Consider the following 23,659-nt stretch of genomic DNA (forward strand, 5'->3'; position numbering starts at 1 on the left):
CAAAATCGATGATGGACATATATTGATGCATCCTAACCTCCCATAGTTCACAGTTTATCTTAGGGTTCATTCTTGGTATTCTTCATTCTGTGTGTTTAGACAAATATATAATGACATGCATTGTTCATTATAATATCATACAGAGCATTTTCATTGTCCTAAAAATCCTCTGTACTCTGCTTATTCATCTCCTCTTACTCTACCCCTGACAAGCATTTATCTTTTTTTCACCATAGTTTTCCATTTCCCACAATGTCATACAGTTGGAATCATATAGTATGTAGCCTTTTCGGATTGGCTTCTTTCATTTAGTAACATGCATTCAAGATTCCTCCATGTCTTTTTATGGTTTGATAGCTCATTTCTTTTTTGACACTGAATAATATTCCATTGTCTGGATGTACCACTGTTTATTTATCTAGTCATCTAATAGAGGACATTGTGGTTGCTTCCAAATTTTGGCAATTATGATTAAAATATCATAAAAAATCTGTGTGTAGGTTTTTGTCCACACATAAGTTCTTATGAGTAGATATCAAAAAGTGCGATTGCTGGATTGTGTGGTAAGAGTATGTTTAGTTTTATAAGAAACCACCAAACTCTCTTCCAAAAGGGCTGTACCAGTTTGCATTCTCGCCAAAAATATATGAGTGTTACTTTTGCTCCACATCCTTGTCAGCATTTGGAGTTGTCAGTTTTCTGGATTTTGGTTATTCTAATCAATATGTAGTGGTATCTTTTTAAAATTTACATTTCCCTGATAACATATGATGGAGTGACTTTTCATATGCTTATTTGCCACCTGTATATCTTCTTTGGTGAGTGTCTGTTAAGGTTTTTGGCCCATTTTTCAGCTGGGTTGTTCATTTTAAGAGTTTTAAGAGTTCTTTATATATTTGATACAACAGTCATGTATCAGATGTATCTTTTGCAAATATATTTTCTCCCAGTTTGTGCTTTATCTTCTGATTCCCTTGATATTGTCTTTCTCAAGCACTCTTCTCAGTGATTTCCACTTACTAGTTCATTTCAGTGAACAAGGGGTTAGACAACTACTATGGTATAGTAAAGTAACTTACCCAAGGCACCAGCCTTGACTAGTCAGAACCAGGCAGTCTGACTGCAGGGCTAGGGCACTTCTCAGTTATGACAGGTTTATACTTCCATCAGTGTATCTTGTTGTGTTTTCAAGATATACAGTAATTATTGTGTTTCTTATACAAGAGAAATCATTTTATGTGCTACATTTTTTATGAAGTAGAATGAATTTTAAATAAAACACTTGCCGTCTGCTGCTCAGAGGAAGAATTTTGTAACAGCGATAATATTAACAATAGTTAAGACCTAATGGCATTTACTATGTGCTAGCCATTGTTTTAAGTTCCCTACCTATATTAACTTCTTTATACTGCACAACAAATGTATAAAGTAAATATTATTATTATCCCCATTATTGACAAGGGACCTCAAGCAGAGAGGGTAACTCTCTCAGGACAAACCAGTTAAAAGTAAGTGGCAGAACTGGTTTTAGTCTGCATTCTTCAACACATTATTGTAATGAGAATCATAAGATACCTTAACTGTATGCTTTGTGTACTTTCTGATTTTTTTTTTTTAATTTATGGAATCCAGGACGATTTTGATTATCATTTTTTTTTTAATTCTACTTTATAGAGGGCCGATTAGAGGTGTTCCAAGGGGAGAAATTGCTATCATCCATCCCTATGTGGACCACGTTTGGGGAACTAGCCATTTTATACAACTGTACAAGGACCGCCTCTGTGAAAGGTAACAGGAGATGAAATGCTGTATTTTTAAATTATTATACAATGTTAAAGATAATCTAGTAGCGTCACTATTGCATCCTGATTCAGTCTTTTTTGTCTCCCATTGTGACCTATATACTCTTATTAATAAAAATGCTACGCTTATAAAAGGATTTATATTGAAACACTTGCCTAAGTAAGTCAAGTTTTAAAGAATTTTTTTCATTGGATACCTGTATATAAAGTATGAACATGGCTTTAAACTAAATGATTTCAATATTTGCTTTAATTGCTGTTTCACTTTTTTACTGTGTAGATGTCTACCACTGGCTCATCCAGAATGTTTGCTTTCCATTCTCTATGAGATTCTGGCCATATTATAAACCACAAAAATTAATTAAACCAATGAAAATGTATAAATATGAAAAGGGATATGAGGTAATTGATTAATGAGAGTTTTCATGAATGACTTTTGGGATTAATTTAAAAGTTTCTTCTTAAGTTTTGACTTTATTTAATCTTGAGTTTTCTTCTGAGTTACTTAGATGTGGTGTTTCTCAGGATTTGGGACTGGGTGACAGGTCTCAGCACTGCTGCAGTATTTGATAAAAATGCAGGTTTAGAGCCTCACTCCAAACCTGAATCAGAATCTCTGGCAATGGGACCCAGGGGATATCACGATGACTGATTTACTCAGAGATCCTTAAACTGTATTGGCTCTCTTTACCAACACTGTCTAAAAAACATAAAAACATTAGAACATAAAAAGACACAAAAACACACTCATACACTCAGAGATCTTTAGCTTTCAATTATCTGCCTATAAATTCTTCACTCTCTGGATTAACAAAAGGCTAACTGGCTTTCTAAGTCTGAAACATATCCTGCATAATTGGGAATTGCAAACTAACTTTAATATCATCCTAAGCAAAACATAATTAGAAAGGAAATCTTTTGCTACTCACTTCCAAACCATGGTTCACATCAAAGCCAAAAATGATTTTTATAAAATTATCTACTATTTGTGTCACTGCTGCCTTTTCTTTGCATTTTTAATAATGCATTTTTTTCCAAGAAATGCTATTTTTGAGAACATAAAATTTATTGATTAACATTTTTCAATGTTTTCTTAATGTAGGGCTAAATAATATTTTATTATTTTCTTGATTTTTTCCTAAAGCTATTACCAGTGTTAAAACTTGGGCATTAGATCGAGAAGTATTCCAGAACATAATGAGAAGGACAGCTCAAGCTAGAGATGAACAGTACAGAAACTTTCTCAGAAGGTAAGAATAATACATAGGATAAAAGAGAAGATGATGTAGCCATATTGTGGATATGTTGGTTTTATCAGAATATTTCACTATAGCTTCTCTTAGACATTTTCTGCACAATTAAACCTGTATTTCTTTGCAATAAATGCCACTATATATATAAAAAATTATTTTTAATTCCAATTAGCCTTGTACACTGATTTATTTTGCTAATTTTGCATAATATTTATGGAGTGTTTGAATGTAATATAGAAAAATGTGCCAAAAATCCTAAAATATTCACATGGGTTGCTCAGTTGACTTTGAAAGACAGCCTATATTTTGGAAGAAGGTAGCAAAAGATAATCTTTCTAATAATGCTTTACTTAGAATAATATTAACATTCATTTATTTTATTATCCTTACTTGTTTTACCTGAGACATTCTTTTTCTTGGGTAAAGAATAGCCACACCATCTTCCAGATCACTATATTTATAGGAAATGAACATGCCAAAAATGTTACTATGCTTGCCATGATGGCATGGAAACTTGGACATGCTTGGTTGTGAACTGCCTTATACCTCTATTTAGATACATCAAATTATAGAGAAACAAATACCTATATAAGTGGGAAAAGTCAGTTATACATTAAAAATGTTTCTTAGAAAGTATGTTTCATATTTAAACTATCTCTGTGTCTTTTGTGGGAGTTTTGACAGTCTCTGAAGCTGTAAAGCATACTGTAATGAGCTGTTACCTATGACAAGTGATAATAATAAAAAATCTCACAGTTTCCAAAATTAAATTCTAAGTTCTTTTTAAGTATAGTAATTTTATCTTGCATAATTAACCTGCAGAACCAATGATTTTAGGGCCGTACAGTGCCTTGAATATAGTGAAGACACAATAAATGTTGAATGAACTCATTGTTGATCAGCAGAACATTGCAAGTGTTGAGGTTTCTCATAGAGAATCTTTCTGATTTACTCTCCCAGAGTCAACAATGACTCCTGGTGTAGCTGCAGTAATGACAAGCAGGTGCCTTACCTTTATACCAACCAATGCTTTAGCAATTTAGGGTTTGCCTGAATATAGGTGATCTCAAAATCCAACAACTGAGCAACACAGGTCAGCATTTAAAGCTAATGAACCATACTCATACAAGGGCAAAAAAGGGATAAAGAAATAAACCAGTGCCCATGGGTTGCATGTGAATGTCAGATAAAACGTGAACCTCTAGGCATAGCAGTTCATTCCATTGGAGTCTAGTATGTTCTCTTAGTGGCAAGAGCTCAGAGAATTAACTAGTACATATTTCTTTCTTCTTCCTTTTGTGGTCTCATTCATACATTCAGTCAACAATTACTTCTTGCAAATCCCTAAACAGTGTGGATTCAGTGGTGAACATGGTAAACCTACTCTCTGCCTTCATGGAGGGGAGACAGACAAAAGATTTTTCCTCACATCAATTTCCCCACCAATCCCCAAAGGTATTATTTTACAGGGGAGAATCTTCACTGACATCTTAGATCCCAGTGTGGACCGGAAGTAGAACTTTCATGACAAACATGTGTTAATCAATGACGAGTTCTGGTTATTCTTTTACTTTTTCATTAATGGGGAGACCTATCAGAGAAATACATTTCTATTTGTTTCATAATACACAGTAAGCTCTTTCTTTTTCCATTTATATCTTTTTACTATGAAGTATATGATGTCTATAAATGACACATAGTACATAGTGTAATTTATAAAACATAATAACAAGATGAGCACCATATATGATGTCTATAAATGACACACAGTACATAATAAAAATTATAAAACAAAATAACAAAATGAGCACCATACATAAAGTCTATAAATGACACATAGTACATAATATAATTTATAAAATATAATAACAAAATGAGCACATCAAGTTATTGTTCAGTCCAAGAAGCAGAAAGTTAGCAGTGTAGTTGAAGTTCTGATGTGCTATCCTATGGCTTTTCATTTCATGAGTATTTGGAATAGCATCATTTTTTCCTTAGAGGTGTCAAATTTTAGATGGTAAGAAAGACATATTTATCTTATAGAAATTTTATTAACAGACCTGAGTAAAAGTGGATAATGTTGAGGAGAAATTTCTTTAATAGAACAATTTAATCATATTGGTAAATTATACTGAGTGGAATTTCTGATTTGTTTAAAAAATAATTTTTAATATTCTATTTCATTTTCTCTGTATTATTATTTGTAAAAATGTTTCTGTTACATGCCTCTGGCTGTCATTAATTTTAAAAGACAGCATAGTATAACTAATAATCAAAGATCATTTCCAGGCTAATTCCTATATTCCCCCCTGAATTCAGTCTTTGCTTAATTACAAGAAGTTAGAAGAAAATCTTATCCCCCTTTTGGAAGCAGAGCTCTTCTGCTATGCTAATGAAAGAAATATTGAGATGTAGAGAGAAACACATTTCTAGAAGTGATTCACTTTGAAAACAAACAGGAAATGTAATGTTTTTTCCTCCCAAATAGACAAACTTTGATTTTTCTCTTCATGCTATCTTAATTTTATTTGACTATGATAAATGTCTGAGATTATATGTGTTTACATAATTTTAATGTATTTGAAATTCAGTTATTTATGTGTAATATATTTGGAGGTTTACTTTGGAAAAATTAAAGTGCATTTTTTAAATGAATGTAAAGATTTTTTAAATACATGTGTAGGTATTTATAGTTTAATTCAGGAAGATAATGAAATAAATGTTTCTTTTTAATTTTGAAGTGTATCCTTGCTGAAGAATTTACCTGAAGACAAATTAACCAAGATCATTGACTGTTTGGAAGTGGTAAGAAATTTTAAAGCAAAAATATATTTCATTAAGAGATTGTATAACTAGTCATTATTAGCACTGTAAATCAATAAAAAGGAAAAGATGGTACATCACCAGTCTACTGAGACAAGGAGGTTTTTTCTATAGTGAAAAATGTTAGGTCAATTCACACTGAATTAAGGGGTTGGGGCAGCTTTAGGCAACTCTTATGAAATGTATAAAAGGAAATTGGATTTGCATATATAAAGTGACATTTGATTTACATATTTTAATTTTTTTAGTATATTTCATAAAACTAATCTGCCTTACTCAAGAAGCATTTGATTTTCTGTAGTTAACACCATAATCTCTTACAGTTTTCATAGTATAAAGGATTCAGTGATACATAATTCGGAAATGGAGCAGAGAAAGGGTATATTGGGGCTTTTGGTGACAGGCTTCTGAATTAGGCTATGAAATGCTCCATGCTTTAAAACTCTATGTCATGAAACGACATTAGAAAAAAAACAATTCTAATTGTTTTTAGGGAGGGGGGAGGTAGATGGGATAAAAGGGGTCAAATATGTAAAATAAATAAATTTTTTAAAAATAAAAATAAATAAATAATAATAAAAGAACCTGCACTTAAGAAGCACTTTACCTACTTTAATATCTAGGGGGAAATGGCATGTTGGAATGTATTCAAAAACTCATATTAGGCATCACCCCGATGGTTAGTTGTAGTCCAAGACTAGTCACGTCTTTTTGTGAATAAGGCATTTAGGACATGTTCCTTGGATTCTAATGATATGCATTATATAAAAACCTCTTCAGATTTCACAGATTAAAATCCAAAGCAAGTAACTTCTCCCTAATTGAAACCAAAGTGACTTTTCCGGAACTTAAAGGAATTTAAGGCATAGTAAAGGAGTCACAGGTAGACTCTAAGCTTTATAAAGCTGTTCTCAGCAGGAGACTAAATAAATAAATAAACCCTGCAAGATTGATATTGACAAATTCATTCTTCTGTCAATCAAAATATACAATGTAAACTAATATCCGTTGAGAAGGGAGTACTAACCATTTTATTCCTAAGTGTGACACCAGTCATGTTTTCATTTACAATTCATGGACCCCATCTAGCATTTTATCAAGGACAGGCCATGATGATACAGTGCCTGGTCTTGTGTCCCCAGAGTGTTCAGATATGAAGTCATTTTCAAGAGGACTGCTTGCCCTGCAGCTCTTGGGATTTTCCCAATGTAATATAACCCAATGACAGATGTTACAAGTTAATAATTCATCCTAATTTCTGAGTGTTTTTTTTAAAAAAACTGGAGAGGCCCTATATTTTTTGTTAACTGAAGAAATCTGTTTTTAATATAATATTAATAGAGTAGATTCACCAGAGGGGAATTCCATGCTGACAGCAAATATTAAAATTTTGTATCATTAAAAATAAATGGTAAATTAGACATATTTATAGCAGCTCTAGGCAACAGTTACAGAATATATAGATGGGGGCTCAAATCCAGTATTAATTAACACACAATTCAAGTCTGAAAGTCTCATCTTTTAAAATACCCTAGAAAGGCTTTATTATATCTCAGAATTTGCAGACAGCAGCACAGTTTATAAAGGGCTCTTTATTCATACCTGGCAAACAAATGTGACTCTGTAACGTGTGAAAATTCTCAAATGTGAAAGTGATTAACAAGGGAGTAATGGGATCTATTTAGCGCTAAGAAAAGCACATTATTTACCAGCATAGCTTGGACTAATGACCCATCAACAGGGTCCTGACAACAGCCAATCGCTATTGCATTGGAGTTATGACAGTACACCCGCCGAGTTCCAGGACCAGCTGTCCCACAAACTGGCTCCACAATCTTTGAGAAAAAAAAAAAAAAAAAAAAAAAGGCTCAATCTGGCATGCTATTTAGGAATTGATTTGGGAGTTTTTACAATTTTTGTGTGGGGATGGGAAAGGGGAATTATAACTTCCTGTCACCAAGCAGTTGATCTGATGTGTTTGTTAAGACTGACTATTGAACTCCTAGACCAAATGGCCCCAATTATGTAGTGTTAGAATAACTTTTCTTGCTTTAGCTCAACTCTGGAACATTCAGTCCTAGAGGCAGATATTGTCTTTAAACCTCTTCTCAGGATCCGAAGGGGAAAGGAGAGTGGGGATAGTACCAACGCGTTCACTGGTGTGCTTTAAGAGTTAACTAACAAACATCGAATGTCATAAAGCATGATACAAATTCCAAATGCAGTATAGCTCCTAATGACAATGAAAATGGTAATGTGACATACGCACCTGGCAGTTCTGTTGTGCGGAAGACAAGAGCGGAAGGAGTTTCTGCTTCCCCACATAGTGATCAATCCAGGAAACATGGGATTTGACTGTGTGGTTGATGGAAAAGTCCCCTAACTCTTTGTTACTGAGCTTTGATACTTGACCTAGTGACCCTCCCCACTGCAACTCTGACACACCGTCTTACACAAAACTGAGGTGTGGTGGAAGTAGGGTAGGGGCGGAGCGGTGTGGAATGTCCTTGTCCTACTCAGATCACTGTTAGTGCTGCTTAAGAGGCAGCTGGCCAGCTACTACCCCACAGAAACTTTCGTGAAGTAGGAAATCCACATTTAAACATTTTAACTATTGCAATTCTTGCTCTTATTAAAGTTTGAGACATACTAGTTCAAAGTTATGAACAGAAAATGCATATTTAGAATTTGCTATGGTTTTCCCCTTCATTCAGGAATTTTTCTTTTTATTTTAATCATCTTTTAAAAGTTTAGCATTTCTTTAGTTCCTGATTGCACTTGCAGAAGCCAGAGGATTTTTCTTATTTTAATGATTACATGAAAAGCCATAAGAAAGTTGAGATAATTGTGGATTTTGCCACAGTTTATGGTTCAGTTATTTAAAGGTTGGGCAGCTAATTATAGAAAGTTCACTAGTCCGAAGTCTAGAGATTAGGGTTTGTGGTCAAGCCTCTGTCAATAGCAGCCGTCATTAAATTATGGGGGCATTAGTGTCTTCTCATCTACAAAATGAGGGGTGGTGGGCCACATCTCTATAGGCTCTTTTATGTTTTAATTACAGAAATCTATTCAGTTGACTTACCCTATTCAGAAGAATTTCTGTCAGTTTTCATTTTGTAGGTTCTGGTTCCTTGTAATTTAGTAATCAAGTACTAAATTATGGTTGATAAAGTCTACAGATCAAGTTGTATTTGCTTTAAAATTTCTAAGGTATTTTAACTATTGTACTTGGGCCAACAAAACACTGCTGGTAACAACTCAAATAACTGTACATAGTTTTTAAAGCAACCAACTTGGGTACGAAGTCACATAATGCACAGAATGTGTATGTGTGCATGTGCACCCTACACTGATTGTGTATTATCAGTACTTCTTTATAATTAAGATTTCCAGCCACACCTTAATTACTCTAAGAAATTCATAGGCTTGCTACTTTGTCTTTGTCCTTCAAAAAAAAAAAAAACCATTAGGTTTTCCTTTTAGTTTTATGTATTCTATTTACAGACACTGAGGCTCTAGCATCTTGTTAGAATGAGCATTTTCTTTACAGTGAAAAAGTCTTTCCATCTTCCGCTGTTGCTGTTTGTATAGTTTTCTTCTGACTTCTACCTCTCGGTCTGTCCTGGAATTATTTCCTTATTTTTTCCTCTTGCCATACACTCTGTAGCTACTCTCCGAGTTTCTGGACATCTTCTTTTGAAACATCTTTTTCAGACTGTGGGTCACAAGTCATTAGTAGATCATGAAACCAAATTAGAGGAACATTTAAAAAATATATACTTACTATTTTTAAAATAGTAAGTATAAGTATTGTTTGGAAAAATATTTCAATTTTATACAAATGTTTGTATTTGTGCATGCTCATGTGTGTGTATGTGGGTGTACATGTAAAATTTATTTTTTACTGTAGAGTGAAAAATGCTTGAAAATCTTTGCACCACAGGATAAGATCTATGGCTTCTTGGTCCTCTAAGGAGCTCCTCTACAATGTAACCACAGCACAATAACCACACTGTTTGCATTTCTCTTTTTGGTCTTGGTAACTACTGTGGCTAGACTGGCTACACTCCCCAGTTGACAAATACTGCCGTCTAGCATCATAGCCAATACTTACCACTATATATTTTTGGTCTGACCTACATCCACAGCCTTTTCTGATTTATGAAGTTACTGTCAACACACTGGGAGGTATTATTTATCTTTCTCCCATGGTTTTGTGTGACAAAGAATCACTCCTGGAAAAAATACCAGTAGGAAGGTTGCCCTTTAAGAAACAACAAAACTCTTTCTCAGTGTTCCTTTTCAAGCTTATCCCTTTTAAATAATCTGACTGACAGGAATTAAAGCTGTGCATCCAAACACACCCAAATGTCTTTATAATAACTGAAAAACAGCACTTCAGAAATTCTTCACGTTTCTGTGCTCTGTGTGGGGAATGGAGACAGAGACCAAGATAGGAATTGGGGAGACTGAAGAACAGCCTGAAACAGAAACCTCTAACATGACACCGGCTGTTTTGGTAAAGAGAATTGAACATTAGCTATATACAGAAAATACCTGGATGGTGGCATCGTGGGTACCCATTAAACCAACCAGGGTTATAGCCATCTCAAATGAGAAAGAATAAGAGTTGGAGTAAGCAAACAGTGATGCAAAAGAGTTGAAATATTATTTTCCAACTAAAACGGAAGTTTGTCACTTGCTTTTGTAACAGTCCAAGGAGGACAGTCCCTGTTTGAAAGAGTCTGTAGAGAACACAAGCTGATGGTGACTCTGCCATTTTCATCACAGCCCCTGTTCCAAGATAGGGTCATGCCATTACTGTTGGGGGAAAAGTATGGAGACACATGCCCGAAATGGTTCATGGGCCTGGCACGGAGGAAGCACACATCGCTTCTCAGATGCTTTTAGCTAAAGGTTAAGCACGTGGCAACAGTAGGAAGGCCGAGGAGTGCAGTCCACTGCGGAAGACTCTGATGACTAGCTCACAGCCTCTTATATATAACAGTCACTGGGTGCCTGGTATATACCAAACGTGCCACCAGATGCTGGAGATAAAGTGTCTCAGCTTGTCTTCAGGCAACATTAGGTGTGGTAGGTAATACAATTTTAATTTTACAGGAAAGGTAAAACTGAGGTCCAGAAGATTTAAAGAACAGCTGAGCAAACCATTATCCTCCTTAATTTGGCAAACATTGAGTATTTACTATGCTTCAGATGCTTTTAATGCTTCCAAACACACAGACACACAGACACACACACACACACACACACACACACACACACACACACACACACGGTCTTTAATTGGCTTATTGTGGTAGACAGAATGGACTCCTCTAAAATGTCTAGACCCTGATCCCTGGAATGTGTGAAATGTTATGTTACATGGCAGAAGGGATTTGCAGGTATAATTAAGGTTCTGGGCCTTAAAATAGGAAGATTATCTGGATTATCTAGGTGGGCCAAATATAATTCTGTGAACCCTTAAAAAGCTGAGAATTTTCTCTGACTCACATCAGAAAGACGCAGCAGAAGTGGAAGTCAGAGAGATTTCAAAGAGAATTCCATGTGTCGTTGCTGGCTCTGAAACGTAGGTGGCGTTTGGGCAAGGACTGGACAGAGAGAGGCCTCTGGGAGCTAGGAGCAGCCCCCCACAGCCAGCGAGCATAGAAAGAGGCCTTACCTTAGAGCCACACCGAACTGGATTTTGCCAGCAACTTGATTAAACTCGAAAGCGGATTTTTCCCTGGAGCTTCCAGGAAGGAACACAGCCGTGATGACACTTTGAATTCAGTCCTGAATGACCCAATACAGAGAAATCCAGTTGAGCCACACTGCCTGGGCTCTCTGACTTACAGAGACAATAAATGGCTGTTGTTCAAAGCCAGTAAGTGTGATTATTTTTTTCGGCAGCAATAAAAGACTAGTGTGCTTCTTTTCTCTAAATCTTTGAAGGTAAATATTCTTATTTGAACTTTATGAATTGATAGAAGTGAAATTCGCAGCCGAACTGGAATTCGAATCTGTATCTGTTTGACTTCAAAGTAATTTTTCCCCCTAAGATATTATGTTTCTTTCCATAAGAGGTTGAAATGATTGTAAAATGTACATAGTGCTATGTAAATAAAAGGTATAACTACTAGTATTAGGAATAATATTGATTCCATGAATTTAAATAGGTTTTAAGAGCAAATGACCAAAAAAGATATTGAAATATAGTAGACATGAAGGTAGTTGTATTTAAATTTTACTTTCAAATCTAAAAGAGAAAGACAGCTCTTATGTTGTTAATTAGGCCTTTTTAAAAAAATTGAACAAGTCCATTTTTGCTTGTATAAATGATTAAGAGATCCATTTGAGTTCTGTGACTCTGAGACAAAATCACATTAAAGCAAAGCAGGGGTGGACAGTTTAATCCATTTTTTGTTTTCCAAGAGACTGAATTGTTCTCTTGGTCTGACAGGTTGGATGAATTTTTTCTACCCAAGAATTCTTCCATTATACACACATATATAAAGGAAACAAAGAAATAAGTGACAGTTTGGGATGTTGCATGGATAAACCTGCATTGAAGAACAAAATTTACATGTAAAAAATTCTGTTAATCTTTTATAATGATAAATCTTTGGAAAAAATTCATATGAAAAAGCTAGTTACTGTGTATGTAGAATTTCCCCAACCTTTGCTCTTCAAGAAATTAGAAACTGAGGCTGCTATTCCCAATATCCATTGAGGATAATATTTTCAGTTTATTAGATAATCATTTGTTCTTTTTCTAAACTCTAGACCTAGTTTCAGGCTGGGGCAGATCATCGAACAGTTTATCTTTAGATGATTTAGGTGAAAGCTGCCTGTATATCAGCGATTATTGTTCTGCTCTCATTTCTCTTCCTATCTTCAGTCTCCATGCCTGAAATTCAGTATTCCAAGTGATTTTGTTTTTTTGTGAAAGATAAACATAAATGAACGTAATAAAGCAAAAGATCTTCTTGCTTTTCCATAGTTTATGACTGCAATATTTTATAAGATTACAATTACGGTAGCAAAAAAATAAAAGAAACAGGTGTAAATGATCATTTTAAAGACACTAGGAGTTCTATTTCATGTGGATCACCTTCAGTACATCTTCACTGGACCTAACCTTTTCTTTTTCTCTCATCCCAATAGGAATACTATGATAAAGGAGATTATATTATACGAGAGGGCGAGGAAGGAAGTACCTTTTTCGTTTTAGCTAAAGGAAAGGTAAATAGTAATTATTACTTAAAGTAAATCAAAAAGTCCTTCCAAATTAGTTTTTCATAAATGCAACTATGTTCTGCATTGCAGTATAAGAAGTCCTCAGCATTGAACGGGTAAAAGAACTTCTCAGAAGAGTCCAATGGGGTTTGGTCTGAACACTGGGTTTGGGGTGATCAATTCCCGCTGAGACAATAACTTCCTAGTGACCTTAACAGGTCACGAGACCTTTTTGGACCTCATTTCATTGTGTATAAAATGACTGGATTGTTCCTAAGGTCATTTCTAGCTATAAGTGTGTGGTTTTCAATCAGTCCGAGGATCCATGATTAGGGCTGGAACACTTTCCCATCCAACAGGTATGACAAGCAGCAGGTAGTGGGAATGAACTCAGTAATTGTAGACAGCAATGGTCAGGCATCAAACTGTAGAACAGTTTGGCTCAGGACTTCATGCACAATAGCTCAAATTGATTTAGATGCTGATGAAAACGTTATACTAATATATACAATAGATCTTTTTCTTTACCTAGATATTGACTGGATAGCATGTTGCCAGTTGTTCCTATGTTAACTCTTAACAATGGTCCTCAGAGACAAACAAACAAAAAAACCCCATCATTTGTCAGATTTGAAAAAGTAAAATCTCGAGCACCTGTGTCTGTAAGCTGCCAGATTTTTACAAATGTTCTCTCTTTCAGAGAGTTCTTTGCAAACTGGTAGGTGGTTGAACTTTGAACTTTGAGCTGGGCCCCCAGTGAAGGAAAAATAAAGTAACAAAATTGTTTCAAACCTCAGAAACTCTTCATCACTCAGAACCAATTTTATTGTTTCTCCCCAACCTGGATCCCATGCTTTAAAAGAATTCTGGCTAATAAACAAAATGAATTTAAATTTTTTTTTTAATTCATTGTGTCTTCGATAAATGCGAATCAGAATATCTAATCAGCATAAAGAACCCTTGTTACTATGTTGAATTGGAATAATTCTAGCCATGAACAAGGAAGACTGAAGTTTTTGTTTGGCTCTGTTGTGGAGGTTCTTAAACTTTCCTGGGCTGTGGATCACCATGACCCGTGAAAGTTTGTGGACCCTTCTTCATATCCAGTTTTCCATTCCATTTTAGAAGGGTACATAGGATTCAGTGAGACAGATTGTAAACTCCAGATTCAGAACTTCTGATACTCAGCCCTGTTCTGATTAATTTGTCAACTATTTGGCATTTTGAAACAATCAGATTTCCTATGGGAAAATTATTATTTGCTTTAAATATCCCTAGGAAAAAGTCACTGAATTCACATAAAAATTATTTAGTTGGGGAGGTGGGGTTTGAACAGAGCATCTTCCTCTCAAAGAAGTGGAGTCATTTGATTGTGTTAAGTCACAGGACTGCTTAGTCCATCCAGGCTTGTTTTTTCATTTGCTTAGGCAAGTTTGTATAGAGCTGGAGGGTCTGATTGAAGAGATATGTGCTCAGATTTTCCTTTTTTCTTTTCTTTCTTTTTAAATGTTCAATATAATTTAGGTAAAAGTCACCCAGAGTACAGAGGGCCACACTCAACCACAGCTGATAAAAACACTGCAGAAAGGAGAATACTTTGGAGAAAAAGCTCTTATCAGGTGAATCCATGACTTTATTATCATACTAAAATAATTCTTTGATTGTTTTTGTATGTGCAACTACTCAGTTAGTGTTGTCAAATTGAGCTACCAAATTAATGGCAGCTAAAGTTCAGGAATTAAGAATTATAAACTAACTTCTAAAAAACTTCATTATTAAGCAGGAAATAAGTGTACTACTTTTTGCATAGGACATAAATTGGAAAGTCTTAAGTTTGCTAGTGAAAATAAGGTGCTCTTTAAAAATTTTTAGTTTAAAAAAGAGTCAGAGAAAGAAATTAAAGAAGTGGAAATTATAATTTTCTCTTAATAATGAGTTTTTATATTTCCAGAGTTTGAAATGTTGCCCCGTTTTCCCCCTTTTAAAAATATCAAATAATGACTTTATATATTTTGTGTGCTTTTTAATCATCATGACAAAAGCTATATTTTCTTAAGAATTTTTATTCACTAATTTTACAAGTTTAAGAAACAACCTAAAACAGCATATTTGAAATTTCTACCCAAACCTTACTTAGGTCTTTTGAGGTATGAATTTATTTAGTGTTAATCTAACTTACAGAAGAAATATTTTCAGAAGTTAATCAAATAGCTCATAAATATTTTCAAAAGTTAATCAAATAGCTCAGGAGTCACTTTGTACTTCCTGAAACTCAGAAAACAACCTCAAGTCTGAAGAAATACATTTTTGTAAATGTAAATAGCTTTATAAAAGATCAAGTTAAAGTTTTGAGCAATACCTTCTTTTGGAATCATATGTGTTTTTAAATGAATACTTGAAATTAGCTAAGAAACCCTTACAATTTATATTATTACTAAATGCTTTCATTTCATTAAATAAGTAAAATTAAATACTTATAAAAAGGAGTAGTATTTCTCTTTATCTACCTTCCTCCTAACTTTTGTCTAGAAAGCCCCAGTTCTACTGATTTGTATGTCAAGATTATGTAAGGACAGAGCAAAGAAAAAGTGTTTAGAAATTAATATCTGAAGACAAATTTTGTTATTTAAAAATTATGAAGCTTTTGTTTTTTAAAATAAAATCTAACTATGTGACTTATGTAGATAATTTAAAAATGAAATTTAAAGACAAATCGAATTTTTTTTTCCTCATTTTCTGGCTGGTAATAAACATGTTTCAATAATAAGGAAAATTTTTCTTTTTTGTTTGTTTGTGACAGACTAGAATACATCCATGCAATAGAATCACGTAATGTTATTATTCAAGACTTCAGTGTATTTGTTCTTAAGATTTACAGATTATTCTTCTCATACCTCCAAGCTGAAATAAAGAACTAAAGTTTGAAAGTTCAGAGAACTTTATAAATGCACTATAGAGTCAAAATAGCTCTTGAAAGGAAATATGCTGTCTGGTTGTGCTGCATATGAAATAATTTATGCTGTATGTTGCAGCTAGCGAATTACAGTGTTTTCTCATGAGAAACATAGGAATTTATATTTAACATAAACATCCAACTCCCCACAGCATTCGAAAGCATAAAGCTAAAATCAATGAAAAGGAGAGTTGGATACAAATAATTTTTACATTTTTGTGTATTTTTTTGCTACCACTTCTCAGGGCCACTGATTGTAACTCAATATTTCTTCTATTCTGTGTATCTCCATGACTTGGCATTAAATAGCCCTGAGTTCTTTCAGAATTTTTATGTGCAAAAATAAATCCATGACACACAGTTACTATAAAAAGAACATGTAATACTTAAAAGTGTTTACAGAAAATATTCTAGTCAAAATGATGACACTGACAAGTGAAAAAGATGCCACACCTCTTTTTTTTGAACTCACGAATCAAATTGTTGGCCCACGTCCAATCATGTGTGCGTGTGTGTGTGTGCACGCATGTGTGTGTATGTATATATAGAGATATAGATATGTACACAAATACAAGTTGAGTATAAACTACTCAGCTCCCAACCCAAAAACTCATCAAGCTGGAGTGTTTTCACTGATGTCCTCTAGTAAGGACACTGTAAACTTGTAAGAGACTGTGGGTCGTGTCAGAATATCTCTGGATGCCAGCTATATGGATAGGGGACTTCTTTGGAATGTAGAGACAGGCTGTCAAGGTTTTCTCTGTCCCCTCGTTAAAGCAAGATGAAAGAATTATACTTTGTGTGATGCCACTTTTGATGAAGTAGCTTGGAGCAGTATCAATATGCTTGCTAGTCCAGGTTACCTTAAATGAATCTCAGAGCATTGGGTACCATATAGGTGTAGCTTTCTTTCAGTATCTTTAGTTTATAACTAATAGAGGGAGGAAACTAATATAAATAAATGTCTTTACAGAAATAGTATAGCCAATGCTTGACCCCTTGGTTCTTATTAGGTTATTAAATTTATCATCATTAGATCATATGCCATAACTTATTGCATTTAAGATATCAATTATAAGATGCATCATTATATTATGAAACCCTGAGAAAGAAAGGCAATGTTGTTAATTATGCTGTGATTCATCATCAGTCATAAAGGCATACTCTGATTTCAGAGATTTTAATGAAAAATACACCTATTAGAGTCAATGAAATGGAAATATTTTAGTGTTATTTAATTCACTGGGTGTTAGGGCACTAAAAACACTCCGAGTTTATTAACTGTTAATTACTTGAATATTTTTTCAATAAATTTCTTCAATCGGTTAATTTCAATTCTGCCTGTGTATTAATTAGCAATTCCCATTTGATCAGAGGAATGCTATTTTATTTTGGCAGACACAAGCACAGAAAGTTTCCATACACAGTTGCATTCAGTGATTCCTCTTTATACCCAGTGCAGTTATCATCTCCTCTGAATTCCTTCTATATGTAACTTTTATTGGGATACATTTCAAATCCTTTTTTTTTTTTTAAATGGGTGGACTATAAATTATGATGTTAAAAAAATCATAGTTTTTGGAAGATTTAAGTGATGGTGTTCCATACAAAATAGCAGATTCCCTAATAAAAAATGGATGTTTAATGTCTAACTTTAGAAAATTGACTTTCTTGTTTTTGTCTGCAGTGAAGATGTCAGATCAGCTAACATCATTGCTGAAGAAAATGATGTCGCCTGCCTGGTTATAGATCGAGAGTGAGTATACTGATGTTGTTGGAGAAGGCAGGCTACTGTCACCTTTGAAGATTTGGCCTTCTGTTATTCCAAGGGCCCATCTGTCTTCTCATTCATCACCACTTGGAAATGCTGGCCAATCCTCAGCTGCGAATATATTCTATTAAAATTCATGGGAAGGAAATGGGCCTTCTGATCTGAATCTGTCTGTGGTAGTGGCAGATGCTGGCAGACTAAATATTTTGTGTGCAAAGTTTATACATAAATATCAGCAATAGATTTAAATTCTGTATCTTCTAGAGAAATAAACTGACTAGTGCTCATGGATTTTTCCCACACAATGTAGTGAATAACTTCATAATTTATTTTTAAAATGCACTAAGCGGTCAAAAAATTTTTTGAACAAAACCTGCCTCTCTCAGACAAAATATAAATTACTCATTAGCTACATGTATTTCCAGAGAAGTTTTAACATTTATAGTAATTTGCAAGTGATGTGTATCTATATTAATCTCAAAATGTCTAGGTTATTTTTCAGCGTAAGTCTTACTTTTTGTCCTTACCTCACTTCAAATTATATTTGAATCTGGCCTTTTTGATCTCGCAATCAGTTGAATATTTATTATCTAGTTATAATAAAATAAATTAAAATATACCAAAGCTAGGCCATTGTCTAAGAAAAGTCATAGTGTAATCAAAGAAATAGGGCATACTCATATGAGGTATTAGCAAAAAATAGTAAATGACAAGAGGTATCACAAGGGGGTATGTAGGTGATTGGTAATTGAATACACAACATTTATTTAACATAGAATTATAGAGATTTAGAGTAGGAAAGAATGTTAGGACATTTAAAAATCTTTCATTGTATGAAAATTAAAATATATAAAAAAATAGACAGGATGCTATTTTGGACCTCATAATGCAGGTTCAACAATAATCGATACCTTATTTATACCACTGTCATCCCTTCCCTGCCCTCTCCACAAATTACAAACATAATTATTTCATCTGTAAATTTTAGTAGCATCTCTAAGAGCTAAGTGTTATTTATGATGCCTGACCACAATAACGTTAACATACCTAAAAAGTTAACGGTAATTCTTTTTTGTTGTGTTTTTATTGAGCTATAATTGACATAACCATTATATTGATTTTAGGTGTAAACGTAATGATTCAATGTATGTCTATATTGTGAAATGATCACCACAGTAAGTCCAGTTAACATTTATCACCACTCATAGAACAATAATTCTTGATATCACTTCTAGGTGTTTTAATCTCTCTGTTACAGATAAGAAAAGTGAGTCCCAGACCAGTTAAAGAATTGCCCCAGTAGTGCCATGTTTGGTGTAGCAGAGGCTCCTGCCCAGGGCTCTCCATTCCTTAGAGCATCCTTTCCACCACGCCTTTTGGCTTCCATAGTGTATGTTCAGAAAGAGAAGCAATCACAAAGCAGTAAAGAGGGAAAGGTTTAATTTTATTTTTTAAAGTGTGGAAATAGGCTTAAAAATTAATAGAAGTATTTTAGGTAAAGAGGAAATGTGGAAGCCACTCTGGGTGCAGTGCAATTTAAAAGCAAAGGCATAGGGCTAAGAAAGTGCAAAGTATGTTCAGATAAAGATGAAGTCTCTGGATGCCAGCTCTCAAATAGAATATGTTCTGGTACACTATTGTCCTGATAATGCATGATTTTGTGTATGAGTTCCTTAAAAGTACATGCATATACTGAATAACATTAGCTGTGGTAAAATCACATAAATTGCTCCAAAATGCTAGGACTAAAAATATGATAGAAAGGAAAAACTTTTTTTCTTATATTTCATTGTAATCACATAACCAAATATTTATATACTATCTCATGTATGCATAACCCATGAAAAGGATGCAGTGATTTTGTAGAGTTTATAAATTATTTAGGAATTTATGATTTTAGAATATTTAATTTACATGTAAATACTTGAGATTCTATAGTATGCAAAGTATTGTTTTAGGCACAATGAGACATAAAAGGTTATGTGAATTTATTTAATAAGTTCTGTGGATTGGGGAAGCTGAATATCAGGTATGACTAGGGTGACCTACATCCTAGATTTCCTGAGATAGTTCCAACCATATGTATTATTGGTACCTCCTCTCACTCTGAAAAGTATTCAGTTTGGATTATAAATTGTATGATTATTCTAGCTATGACTTATAGACTGGATTAAAACTCCATAATAATTCTCCCATACATCTTATTTACCCTTATCATAGTTGCACTTAATTAAATTGCTTTCTTTAATATCCATCTGTCTTCCCACTCTTCTGTAAGCTTCAAGAGTACAGATATATTTACTTGTTCACTGCTGTGGCAGTGTCAGCGTTTGACATAGTCCTTGGCATATGAGAAGCGCTCATCAGATGTTGGCTAAATAAATGCCACCATCTTTGCAATGTGACTGAAAGCCTATGGCTTTTTATTTTTTCTCCTAATTCATTATTTTAAAAAATGCACAGAATGACTACATTACAAGGAGGAGAATATAAGTTTGAACTATATTTCCTATTTTTAAAATGTAATAAAATGTGTGAAATAATTTTTAGAAACAACAGTGACTTTAAATGAATGGGAACTGTTATTTGTAACATTGCCATTACTGTTTGGTTGTTGAGACAAATCTCCAAGAAGTTGATTAATTACCTACCCCTCAGGATATAACATCAGTATGAATACAGGCTGCTTGAATGTGACAGGTGGCATGTTGTATCTGTTTAAACTTGACTTTAAGCTTATTTTGCAGAGAATTTTTAAGGGACCTGTGATACTAGTGTCACCTACATTTAAAAAATAAGATTTGTTTACAACAATATTGTTTAATAGCAAGCAAATAATGGTGACATATAGCACAAATAAAAACAAAACAAAGTATAGGAAGTATTTCCTTTTTACATGAAAATGTCAAATTAGAAATTCCATGGCAATACTGTTTTATATCTCACCGCTCTACAGTCAACGAAGGACAGTCTACAGAAAAGGGTAGGGAGGAGTGGAGAGTAGATCTAGAAGGGAAAACGGAAGACAACCAGCACAGTATATAAGGTATGCTTAATAGTAGAAATATAGATTAGTTGTCAAGTTATTGTGGGTAGAAGTCTTTGGCGGTAGGCAGGCAGTAAGTTTCGATGGTACACTAATAAGGGGGTTAGCTTTAGGTATTTTGAGGTAAATTTTCATTCCTTTCATTTTGCTACGTTCAGGTGCTTAAGATGTTACCAAGATGATTGAAGCATGACTTCTAGAAGGATACTATTTTGTGATAGGGAAAAATAGAGATATTATTTTGTATTAGTACCCTAATAATCACTAATCAAGGTAGTTTGTAAAGTATGGGTGTGTGGAAGTATTGGAAGGTTAATCAAGAAAATATATTTTACTGGTGAGGGAGATTATTTTTTATGTGAGAAGTACTGTATGTAAGAATTCCTAGAGACAATGGACTGGGGACAGGAAGATTAGATGGGGAAACCCAACAAATCTCTGATCATTGAACAGTGAGGGAGGTAAGGAGAAGATATTGGCTGAGCCTCAGAAAACTACTAAGTAAAGTTGAAAAATTTGGATTTAATTATGAAGAAATGTAGAATGAGGAGTAGTATCTAGGGATAAAGAAGAAATTTTATCTTTGTTTTAAAAAATAACTTAATTTGATTAAGCAAACAGAAAATCTGTAACCCATGTAACCTGTTGATTCAGTCAACAGATCGTGTAGACTATTTCCTTTCCACTGTCTTCTAAAAGAAAAAGAGAGAGAGAAAGGGAGAGAGAGAAGGAAGGGAGGGAGGGAGGGAAGGAGGGAGGGAGAGAGGAAGGAAGGAAGGAAGGAAGGAAGGAAGGAAGGAAGGAAGGAAGGAAGGAAGGAAAGAGAGAAAAGTTGTTGGTAAACCTGGACTGCAAGGCAGAAAACTACAGAAATGTTTTTGTACTGATAGCCTCTTTGCTTTCATAAACTCAAAGTATCAGTTATATAATCTTCATAACTATTCTATGTATTATGGCAGCACTGACATACATAAATTATTGAAAAACAATTTACAAAGCCTTGAATAACCATACTAACAATCTTTTATGAGCTTAAGAAGAATGTCAAGTTGCAATGCTGTCAGCACAGAGCTTTTAATTTAATTTAATTTAATTCAATTTAATTTAATTCAATTTAATTTATTTAGAACATTCAACCAAACAGTTGGGACTTTTGAAGAACTCCAAAAATACCTTGAAGGGTATGTGGCAACCCTGAACCGTGATGATGAAAAAAGACATGCAAAGTAAGTGGAGAAATATTTTCCTAAGCTGGATACGACTTCAGAAGTTGAGGAATAAGAGGACAAATGGATGTGATTTATTACGCGGTAACTTTTAGTGTGTCTTCACTAGAAAGTTTGGGGAGTTCTTTTAAATCATCTTCTAAAGTCATTTCCTTATTTTGGGTGATGAGTAGTAATAATAGGGTGAAATTTCCTGATAGGGGATCTTGGAAAAAGAATACTTCACATTGTCTGGTGACTTAGCTCAAAAGGACATTAATTAAGAAATGATGCCTCTCTTGCCTGTGGAAATCAAACAGAAATGCCACAGCACTAGAATAGCTCATTCTCTCTGATTTCAGGTAAGAACTAGTAGTATAGTCAGAATTATTTAAAAAATATAAGGAAGCTATCTGTGGACCAGGGGTATGTGTATGTGCGTGTGTGCATGCATGTGTGTGTGTATGAATGAGTTGGGTAGGGCTATAAACATAGTAATACTGATAAATATTTTGTTTAATAGAAAAATCTACTTTGTAAAATTAAAATTATTTGAAAATCCTTTGCTAAAACATTTTATAGTGTGACTACTTAAGCATATGTTCACCAGATAGTATAAAGAAAGCTGAAGAGTCCAGAGTTGTAGGAAACTGACATTTGAGTTAAATGAGAGCATTCAATCAGGACCTCATAAAGCTTTTTTTTTTTTTTGCAAGGAATGTATTTGCAATTTCCATGACAAAGGCCTTTTGTAGTAGTAACAACAATTTATAAATATGTAATATAGAGAGGTAAACCTTAAATAAAATAGAAAAATGGGTATTTCCAAATAATCATACTTAGATATAAAATAAGAAATGTATTTATTATGTTTCACAAAGTAGTTATTCTGGTTCAGTCATAGAACGTTTCAAAATCTGACAAAAATAGCAAAACAGCAAGAATTCTCAGCATGGTATCCTCCTGTATGTGCAGGAAAGAAAATGTCTCTATGGCTTTACTTTCTCTCATTGACTCTTTAAACACACACACACACACACACACACGCGCGCGCGCGCGTGCACGCGCGATAGCTTTATTGAGATATATTTTAAATACCATACCATTCACCCATTTAACCTCTCATTGATTCAATTTGATATTTGTCTATTATTACTAGTGTGTCAGTTTTTTGTTCGTATATTTGATTGTTTTTCTCCCCAGACGTGACTGAATCTGACCCTATAAAACTTGAAATAGGCTTTGTGGCAACTGTGGGGAGTAATTACTCAGAAATAAGATGGCTGTGAGAGTAGAATTTATGTGTAGCATTGACCCGTGTTTGACTAAGGGAGTGTATGTAAAGTGTTACTTCTCTTGTGCAGGAGATCCATGTCTAACTTGAAGCTGTCCAAAGCACTGTCTCTGGAGATGATTCAGCTGAAGGAGAAGGTGGCCAGATTTTCCTCATCATCCCCATTCCAGAACCTTGAGATTATCGCAACACTGGGCGTTGGTGGGTTCGGAAGAGTTGAGCTTGTAAGGGGTTTACGTTTCAAGCATCTGCGAGAAGCCTTTTGACTTT

At 34.1% G+C, this 23,659-nt stretch overlaps 1 protein-coding gene across 3 annotated transcripts in view; it reads left to right on the forward strand.

The window, feature by feature from the left end:
- Window positions 1-23,659, forward strand: part of PRKG2 (protein kinase cGMP-dependent 2) — a 94,270-nt gene that overhangs the window by 32,207 nt on the left and 38,404 nt on the right. For 2 of the 3 annotated variants that reach the window (XM_016156263.2, XM_016156264.2), the window contains exons 4-11: window positions 1,675-1,788; window positions 2,947-3,052; window positions 5,797-5,860; window positions 13,049-13,126; window positions 14,645-14,739; window positions 17,761-17,829; window positions 22,018-22,116; window positions 23,460-23,613. In XM_016156263.2, the coding sequence (XP_016011749.2) occupies window positions 1,675-1,788; window positions 2,947-3,052; window positions 5,797-5,860; window positions 13,049-13,126; window positions 14,645-14,739; window positions 17,761-17,829; window positions 22,018-22,116; window positions 23,460-23,613 (779 nt within the window). Of the gene's footprint in view, window positions 1-1,674; window positions 1,789-2,946; window positions 3,053-5,796; window positions 5,861-13,048; window positions 13,127-14,644; window positions 14,740-17,760; window positions 17,830-22,017; window positions 22,117-23,459; window positions 23,614-23,659 lie in introns of those variants that run through there. The other variant, XM_016156265.2, reaches the window with a different exon arrangement.

This window comes from Rousettus aegyptiacus, unplaced genomic scaffold, assembly GCF_014176215.1.
Source record: "Rousettus aegyptiacus isolate mRouAeg1 unplaced genomic scaffold, mRouAeg1.p scaffold_m13_p_10, whole genome shotgun sequence".
Lineage (NCBI taxonomy): Eukaryota > Metazoa > Chordata > Mammalia > Chiroptera > Pteropodidae > Rousettus > Rousettus aegyptiacus.